At 46.4% G+C, this 10,000-nt stretch overlaps 1 protein-coding gene across 1 annotated transcript in view; it reads right to left on the bottom strand.

Annotated features, from left to right (window-relative positions):
- sdk2b (sidekick cell adhesion molecule 2b) overlaps positions 1–10,000 on the bottom strand; it is a 160,235-nt gene that overhangs the window by 34,167 nt on the left and 116,068 nt on the right. Inside the window, exons 10-13 of the mRNA XM_053684861.1 lie at positions 6,194–6,310; positions 5,779–5,946; positions 5,468–5,570; positions 2,178–2,354 (exon numbers count right to left, since the gene is read on the bottom strand). Of these exons, the coding sequence (XP_053540836.1) occupies positions 2,178–2,354; positions 5,468–5,570; positions 5,779–5,946; positions 6,194–6,310 (565 nt within the window). The remainder of the gene's footprint in view (positions 1–2,177; positions 2,355–5,467; positions 5,571–5,778; positions 5,947–6,193; positions 6,311–10,000) is intronic.

Below are 10,000 nucleotides of genomic sequence, written 5' to 3'. Positions count from 1 at the left end.
GAATGGCTGTAGTTCCCTTCCAAAGGGAACTTCGACGTTGCATTTAGCATAACAGTATGGAAACGCCTTGCACGTGTGACCGGTATCTGAAGCGTGTGTAAAATCATGCCTCTACTTACAGGCCTGCCATGATCAGGTGACGTGGCAATTAAGTGCGTCGCATGATATATATATGGCACCTGTGAACCACGCCGCCAGCCTTATTATCTTCAGAGACTGCATGGCTGTTGTTTGTGTGACAAAAAACGCTTCATTTCTACTTGATATTTTCTCAAAATCTCTAAACTTTTCGATCCTTTTTTAGAAAAAAGAAAAGAAAAGAGAGGGAAATAATGCACGAGAAAGATTTCAGAAAGTGTGTTATGCCTTGCTCCCGTTTCATCACGGGAGGAGACGGACGCTTTCTGTGTGAAGTGTTTAGGCATAGAGCATGCTACAGCAGCCCTCGAGGGGTCTAACTGTCAGCATTGTGAACGTTTCACGATTAGGCAGCTACGAGGCAGCCAGCCGGCTCAGGTTCTGGGGTTCTTGTATGGATTTGGAAGAGGAGCCGGAGACAAGCGCTGCTTTATCTCTTGCTCTGTCTTCCGGGTCCGGCTCTCCGCCCGACGCCTCCTTCCCCTATGGAAAGCCAAAACACTCTTGCTGACTCCGAGGAGTCGGTAGAGGGTGCCATTGCACCAAAAACCGACAGCAGCTCTCAAGCATATAAAGACCTGCTTGAGGTGATCTCTAGGGCAGTTGAAAAGTTGAATATAGACTGGCCCGGGGAAGAGGAAGTGGCTCGTAGCAGGCTGGATGAGCGCTTCCTCTCCAGTGAAAATAAATATAAAGCTACCTCACACCGCAGAAAACTCCCCTTTTTTCCAGAAGTGCATGAAGAGATATCACGGTTCTGGAGAACACCATACACTAGCTGTGCTTATAACCCCGCGACGTCTGATTACTCAGCCGTCATGGGGAGTGAGCAGCACAGCTATTTAGCGATGCCAAAGGTGGAGGAGGTGCTTGCGAGCCACCTCTCTCCATCAACCGCAGGTAATTTAGGGAGGCCAACTTTACATTCTAAGCCATGTAAGGCCACCTCGGCATTGGTGGATAAAGCCTATGTGGCAGCGGGTCTTGCTTGTGGGTTACTGCATACAATGGCAGTGTTGCAGGCCTACCAAGGAGACCTGCTGAGTGAACTCGATACTGGGCGGTCGCCTCGAAGGCTTTGTCCAAAGGGGTATCCTTGCAGGATGTGTGTGCTGCTGCAGGATGGTCTACGCCACACACATTCATCTGTCATTACAGCCTGGATATTCATTCCACCCTGGGCTCGAGTGTCTTGCAGTGACCCTCGGGCTTGGGTCTTTTTGAACAGGCCGTACCCTCTGTATGAGTGGGTATTCCGGTTCCCATACTGTTATGCTAAATGTAATGTCGAAATTCCCTTTGAAAGGGAACGTTGGGGTTATGCGTGTAACCCTGTTCCCTGAAAAGGGAACGAGATGTTGCACAGCTTTGACATACCAGGGCAGGCCTGTGAATTGCATCTTCGCTTCAGATAATACAGGCTGGCGGTGTGGTTCACAGGTGCCATATATGATGGCAGGCCTATAAGTAGAGGCATGATTTTACACAAGCTTCAGATACCAGTCACGCGCGCAAGGGCGCTCCCATACTGTTATGCTAAATGCAATGTCTTGTTCCCTTCTCAGGGAACAGGGTTACATTTACATTTGGGTGCGGCTTAATGTAAAGGTTCATTCAATAACAGCTGCACTTAGACTGATGTTAGAGGCATGCACTTTAAAAAGGATAAACCTCTAGTGAGAAGATAAATTAGGGATTCGGGATGGAATGATAATGCAAACTAGAGAAGGACAGATTGAACAGAGACATATCAAGAGAGAGAAAGAGAGAGAAAGAGAGAGAGCGATCAAGGAGAGACAGAGGAGAGAGAGAGAGAAGATAGAGAGAAAGATGAGATGAGAATGTATTAAAGCAATAAAAAAGACAAAAATTGAATTAGAGAGAGACGAGGAGATATAAAGATAGGGTTACAGAGTAATACTGAAAAAGAGAGTGATAAAACAGACAGAGATGGAGAGAGACAGAGAGAGATAAAATGCTGCTGCTGATGATGGTGATAATGATGATGATGATGATGATGATGAAGGTGAGCTATTTACCTGACTTTCAGGTGTGCAGTGTGAGAGTCATTTCCTCCCTGTGATGTCACTCTGCAGGTGTAGGTTCCAATGTCACCTGACCATGTCTGAGAGATGTGTAACGTACCGTTAGTGTCCAGCCGTATCCGTGGAGATGACCTGGGGTTAATCAACTGACCATCCTTCTCCCACACAAACCTGAACACACACACACAATAATAATAATAATAATAATAATAATAATAATAATAATAATAATATATATTTTTTATTAAATAGCTTTTTTCACCTGAATGAATTGTCACTGATAATTCCCTTTATTTCAGGTTATTTCTAAATGCAGCTTTCAATTAAAATTAAAATAAACACAAGGCAAATTTTCTAATAATTAGTTAACTGATGTTGTGGTTATCTATAAAACAGCAATATGACTTCACAGTTGTTAACATTGTAAATGACGATTATATCCAGAAACAGGTGATTTTTATGTGAATATTTAGATAAGCATCCACAGACCCATTTCCAGTAACCCTGGTGACAATGGCACGCTGTGTTAGCTAATCTTAATGTAAAAGGTTAATTCATCATTAGAAAGCTAAGCTAGCACAGCTGCATGGTTAAGCTGCGTGATTATGGTCTGAAAATGTCCAGAAACAAAGAGCTTTCCTCAGAAACATGTCAGTCTCTGGTTGTTTTGAGAAGTGAAGACTTTTCCATGTGAGAAACTGAAGATATCTTACAGAGGTGTGTACTAATCCCTTCACAGAACAGCGCAAACTGCCTCTAACCAGGGTAGAAAGAGAAGTGGGAGGCTCTGGTGCACAACTGTACAGGAGGATAAATATATCCTCACAGTTCCTCAGCTAGCAGCTTTATTAAATAGTGCACACATAATACCAGTTTCATCTTCAGCAGTGAAGACTCGACTCCAGGATGCTGGCAGTTCCAGAGAAAAAGCAGATCTGATACAAAAATCATTCAAATGGGCAAAAGAACACAGACACTGGAAAGAGGATGATTGGAAAAAAGTGTTATGAACGGACAAATCTGCAACCCCAGTCCCAAAAAAGTTGTAACAACGATGTGACAAGCTGAAATAACAAGGTGATGTGAAACAGGTGAGGCTAAACAGGTGTTACAGTATATAAGGACCCTCCAAGAAAGGCTGTGTCATTCAAGAGCAAGGGTGAGTCAAGTCTTGCCAATTTCCAAAAGCAAATAATCCAACACTCTGAGAAGAACATTCCCCAAAGACAAATCAGTATGATTTTGGGCGTTTCACCTTCTACAGCGCACAATATAATTAAAAGACTCAAGGAATCCGGTCAAATCTCGGTACATAAAGGGCGAGTCTGATGAGTCTGTAATGGAGATCCTGACATGGGCTCGGGAATACTTTGGTAAACCTTTGTCAGTCGACACCATTCGCCGCTGCATCCACAGATGCACGTTAAGGCTTTACTATGCAAAGCAGAAGCCATACATCAACACTGTCCGGAAGCTCCGCCCACTTCTCTGGGCTCGGTCTCATCTGACATGGACAGTAGCACAGTGGAATCGTGTTTTATGGTCCAACGAGTCGACATTTCAAATAGTTTTTGAACAAAAAACAGCCATCGTGTTTACTGGGCCAAAGAGGAAAAGGACCATCCGAGCTGTTATCAGCATCATGTCCAAAAATCCAGTGTCTGTCATGGTATGGGGGCGTGTCAATGCCTATGGTATGGGGGCGTGTCAGTGCCCATGGAATGGTGTGTGTCAGTGCCAGTGGTATGGTGTGTGTCAGTGCCCATGGTATGGTGTGTGTCAGTGCCCATGGCATGGGGATGTATCATTACCCATGGCATGGGGGTATGTCAGTGCCCATGGTATGGGGGTGTGTCAGTGCCCATGGTATGGGGGCGTGTCAGTGCCCATGGTATGATGTGTGTCAGTGCCCATGGTATGGGGGTGTGTCAGTGCCCATGGTCTGGGGGCATGTCAGTGCCCATGGTATGGGGGTGTGTCAGTGCCCATGGTATGGGGGCGTGTCAGTGCCCATGGTATGGGGGTGTGTCAGTGCCCATGGTCTGGGGACGTGTCAGTGCCCATGGTATGGGGGTGTGTCAGTGCCCATGGTATGGGGGCGTGTCAGTACCCATGGTATGGTGTGTCAGTGCCCATGGTATGGGGGCGTGTCAGTACCCATGGTATGGTGTGTCAGTGCCCATGGTATGGGGGCGTGTCAGTGCCCATGGTATGGTGTGTGTCAGTGCCCATGGTATGGGAGCGTGTCAGTGCCCATGGCATGGGGAACTCACACATCTGTGAGGGCAGCATTAATGCAGAAAGATAAGTACACATTTTGGAGCAGCATATGCTGCCATCCAGACACCGTCATCAGATTTGAAATTAGTGTGTATATATTGTGGAAAAAACCTTTTCTGGAATTGGTGTTTGGATCACAGAGCAGAACATTTGTAAGGTGCAGAACAAAGTAAAAGATGCTGGAGGAGTGCATGACAAGGTGCATGTAAAGCCTGGAGGAGGTAATGTGATGGTCTGAGGGTGCCTTGGTGCTGGTAAAGTTGGGAATTTGTGAAGGGTAAAAGGAATCTCAAATGAGGAAGGCTATCACTTCATTTGGCAACTCCATGCTGTATCCTGTGGATGGCGCTGGACTAGATGGTATGGATGGTATGGATGGTACGGATGGTAGTACTCATCAAGCCAATGCAACTTGTGGGAGGTGCTTAGGAGTGAAATTAATGCAGATTACCTCAACAAATTGACACCTAGTGTGCCAAAGGCTGTATCTGCTACCAGTGGAGCATAATCTTCTTAAAGCAGAGTTGGACACACTAAATTATCTCAAGCAGAAATAATGATTTCTAAAGTTGTCAATTTCTTGACTATATTTTCTATTAATCTTGCAAATTATTTGATGAAACAATGAGCTTTCAGGGAAAATGTGAAATTTTGTGAGTGATTCCAAACAAATGGTAGTGTACATAAACAGTGTATTATAGAGTAATGAGGGTTTATGTTAGTCAGTGTGTGTGTGTGTGTGTGTGTGTGTGTGTGTGTGTGTGTTCTCACTATTGATTTTATGCCTCTTCAGTCAGGACAGAGGAGGACATAAACAACCCTGACCACAGCTCCTTCACTGAGACTGACATGTGCAGAGGCCACACCTCCTTCACTGAGACTGAGGCCATGCAAAGAGGATGATATCCAGTAAAATAGAGCATGTGGTTTGGGGACACGCCCACAGTGGAATGATGATGGTGTTTATGTGGCCCATATAGAGAATATAAAGAGAGTGTGTTTACCTGACAGTAACACTGGGATCATGAGACACTCCGCAGGTCAGGGTGGCTTTAGTGCCCTTAATGACACTTTGATCCTGAGGTGGGTTGGAGATACGGGTACGAGCTGGAAAACACACACACAAACACACACACACACACAAACACACACACACATACACACACGCAAACAGAAACACACATGCACACACACACAAAGAGAGAGAGATAAAGCGTTATATAAGACTTAATTCAGATTTACCTTGCACACACACACACACACACACACACACACACACACACACACACACACACACACACACACACACACTTACCCCACACCCCCAGGTGTGCTGAGGCCTGGTCAATGCCACGAGAGTTGCTTGCAGTACAGGTGTATCTACCCGAGTCAGATAGGCGGGCAGGGCTAATCAAAAGGCTGCCAGATTCTAACAGGGTGAAGCGCGGCAACTGGACCGATCCACTTGCTAACACATGCTCAGCTACACACACACACACACACACACACACACACACACACACACACAATTATACTGAGCAAAATAAGTGTGTTTTATTATTCAGCATAGCTTCATCATGTGTCTGTTTTCATCTTTGAGTTGGTGTGTTGGTTTCTAAGATTTTGTGTGTGTGCGTGTGTGTGTGTGTGTGTGTGCGCGTGTGCGTGTGTGCGTGTATGCATGTGTGTGTGCGTGTGTGTGTATATATGTGTGGTTTAGAGAGATATACCTTTCTGCCAAGTGATAGCAGGCCGTGGAGCTCCTGCTGTCTCACAGTGCATAATGACTGACATCCCATCAATCACTGTGCTGTCTGATGGACCTGCAGTGATGTTAGGTGCGATACCTGAGAGAAAACACACACGCACACACACACACACACACACACACGTGTACACACACACACACACGATCTCAGAAACCAATCCTATTGTTTATGCTGTACACTTAAGATATTTGGGTTTGAGATCAAAAGATTAATATGAGGTGATGGATCAGAATTTCAACTTCTATTTCCTCATATATACATCTAGACGCGTTAAACTCTAAGGGCTCAAATGGGGCCCCTGACAGACCTTCCAAGACCACAGCAAGGTCCCAGGAAGGTATGCATGGCCTGCAGATGGGCCTCAGCCGTCTGACACCACACATGAACCTCGAAGTTAGAGGATGTTGCCCCACAGAGGCTCCCTCAACAGGGGCGTGGCAGGCCGAAATGGCGGCCATGTAACCCTTATTGTAGAAGGAGCCCACCCCGCTGAGAAATGCTCTTGTAGGAGCTCCAGAACTGTAGCTATTGCGCAGTTTACTGGGTCTACAGTGGATCCCTGCGGACAGGAATCTCCCAAGGAGTCCCATCTCGCAGGGATATTATCTCCCAGAACCATGTTCGAGCTGGCCAAAAAGGTGCTACTAGCAGACTGTCTTGGCGAACATTCACTAGAGCTTGTGGGAGCAGAGCGATGGGGGGAGCAGCATACAGATGTGACCTCGGCCACATGTGTGGACTCCACCCCAAAAGTCTCCCAAGATCCAGCTTTATCTTGCTCGTGTTGATAGGATTGACACTACGCATGTTGGGGATAGAAACACCCTCATCATAGTAGAATCCTATAACCCCTAGAAAAGTTGTCCACTGCACCGAGGAAAGCATCCTTTTCTGAGATTCAACCTGTGCCCCAAGCTCTTCATGTGGGCAAGAACAACAACATCTCGATGTTGAACCGCCAGCTGCCTGGATCGTGCTAGAATTAACCAGTCATCCAGGTAGTTTGGTACACAGATGCCAGAGTCACATCCATGCACTTTGTGAAGGTGCGAGGGGATAAAGCTAGCGATATTCCTATGTGGAAATATGCACCTTTTATATCCATCGCCACAAACCAGTTCTCGAACTGAATCTGTGGCATGATAAGTTTGAGCATCAGCCTCTGTACCTGTATGTCCGAAGAGTAGGGTTCAGATGATGCAGATCTAAAATTGGCCGCATACTCCCACTTTTTTGCAGAACAGGAAATAATGGCTGTAAACCTCCCTCCCTTCGGGAACGGGGTACATGTTCTATGGCCCCACTGTCCAAAAGAGAGCTTACTTCCTGCGCTAACGTCGGGCTCTGGTCTGTGCTGACACACCTTTGAACGGGAGTGGGGGGGTTGGTAGACACATTTGGCAGTAGTTTGCACGCTGCCCGATGGTCTTTTAGTGACATTAACTATTCCACATTGTATTGGAGGGAAGCGTCAGATTTTTGTTGCCCTGTGACAGCTCGCTGACCAGTGAACACTGAAAACTTGGGGACCACCTTGGCTAGGGGAGGCCCTACAGTAGCACTGGGGGCTACCTGCCCTAACAACCTCATGTCCCCAGATACATCCCTCCCCAGCCCCTCAGGACCACTCTTCTTTGCCTGCTTGGCCTTAATGACCATTCTCAGATCAGGACTTGTAGCAGACCGCGACTGTGGCCGCCCGGTTCCCCTGGCTGTCTGCGGGGGTTGGCGGGCTGCCATGCTCGCCTTCTGGGTCTCCCTCATACTAGTGCTGGTCCAGGCTCCACTCGTGGATGCCCGGGTGAGCTCGAGACAACAGGGAAAGAACTGGCTTTTTTTGAATGCCGCCATATGTCGAGCTCACTCAGCAGGTCTGCTTGGTAGGCCTGCAACCCTGTCATTGTCTGCAGTGACCCACAAGTAAGACTACTACTGCATAGGCTTGCCCACCAATGCCACGGTGGCCTTACATGGCTTGGATGCAAGCCAACCCCGTAATTACCTGCCGTTGGTGGAGAGAGGTAGCTTGCAAGCACCTCCTCCACCTTCAGCATAGCTAAATAGCCATGCCGTTCAATCCCACAATGGCCGAATAATCCAACATCGTGGGGTTATGAATATGGCTTATGTGTGGTTTTCCCCCAGAAGCCTGAGATTTTGTCATAAACTTCTGGAAGACAGGGGAGTTTCTGCAGTGTGAGGGATTTATTTTCACTGGGTAATCACTTTAAGCAGCTCTTTATATGCTGCTCTCAGTTTTTAACACATCCTTCTAACTCCTCAGAGTCAGAGAGGAATTATTACCTTTTGGCTTTCCATAGCGGAAGGAGGAGTCGCGACGTGAACTCCAAAATCCAGCGGAGAGCCGAACCCAGAAGACAGAGCAAGAAATAGGGCAGCGCTCGTCTCTGGCTCCTCTTCCGGATCTATAAGAGATCCCCCGAACCTGAGACGGCTGGCCGAGATCCATGAGGCTCTGAAACCTGACTCGCTTCGGCTTCCGTTTTTTTTTTTTCTTGAAGAGTGCGAGTCGCGAGCCAAGCTGCTTATGTAGCGTTACCATGCACAGCCTCTCGAGGCTGCCGTCGCATACTACACTCCTAAAACTTCACCCAGAAAGTGTGCACTTTTCCCCGTGAAGAATCGGGAGCAAGCCGTAACACACTTCTTGAATTCTTTCTTGCTCATTACTTCCCTCTCTTTTCCTCTAAAAAAGGATAGAAAAGTTTAGAGATTTTGAGAAAATATCGAGTAGAAATGAAGCATTTTTGTCACACAAACAACAGCCATGCAGTCTCGCTGAAGATAATAAGGCTGGCGGCGTGGTTCACAGGTGCCATATATATATATATCATGCGACGCACTTAATTACCACTTCACCTGATCATGGCAGGCCTATAAGTAGAGGCATGATTTTACACAAGCTTCAGATACCGGTCACGCGCGCAAGGCGTTCCCATACTGTTATGCTAAATGCACCGTCGAAGTTCCCTTTGAAAGGGAACAGCATAAGAGTTTAAAAAGGAAAAGATGATTTTTTGTGGGATTCAGAAAACTTTGAATTCATGATTCAGTTTTGTGTGATATAATTGTAAATGCAGTTAAAAAATTTTGATTCACACTTATTATTTTTCGATTCGTGACCGCAATAATTTTGATGGAAAATTAATCCCACACATGGTTCCTTTTTGTATCGGACCACCCAGTTTTTAGGTGAGCAAAAGTATAGGAACAGGTCAGTCCTGAACATTTGGTAGCGTTTCCCTTTTACTCGCAGTAACTGCATCAATCCTGCAACTCACTGACACCAAACTGCTGCTTTCTTCTTCTGTGAAGCTTCTCCAGGTTTTTCCTGCAGCTTCTTTCAGTAGTTGTTTGTTTCGGGGGTTTCTCCCTTCAGTCTCCTCTTCAGGAGGTGAGGTGCTGATCAGTTGGGTGAAGGTCTGGTGATGGACTTGTCCAGTCTAAACTCTTCCACTTTTCCCCCGATGAAGATTAGTCAGAATGTTCCAAAGGCAGCCATGCAAGTCCAAGCCATGACACTACCTCCACCATGTTTCACAGTTGAGCTTGTATGTGTTGGATCATGAGCAGATCCTTTCTTTCTCCACACTTTTGCCTTTCCATCAATTTGGTGGAGGTTCATTTTGCTGATGAGCAGTTTATATACTCTGTATTTCTGCTCTCGAAGTCTTGTTGGCTTTGTATTTTTCTTCACAGCTGTCATCAGTTGTTGTTGTTTTCCTTGGCTGATCTGTTCCATGTCTG

Source organism: Ictalurus punctatus, chromosome 13 (genome assembly GCF_001660625.3).
Source record: "Ictalurus punctatus breed USDA103 chromosome 13, Coco_2.0, whole genome shotgun sequence".
NCBI lineage: Eukaryota > Metazoa > Chordata > Actinopteri > Siluriformes > Ictaluridae > Ictalurus > Ictalurus punctatus.
Note: the sequence above shows the minus strand (reverse complement) of the source record. Positions and strands in the feature narration are given on the sequence as shown.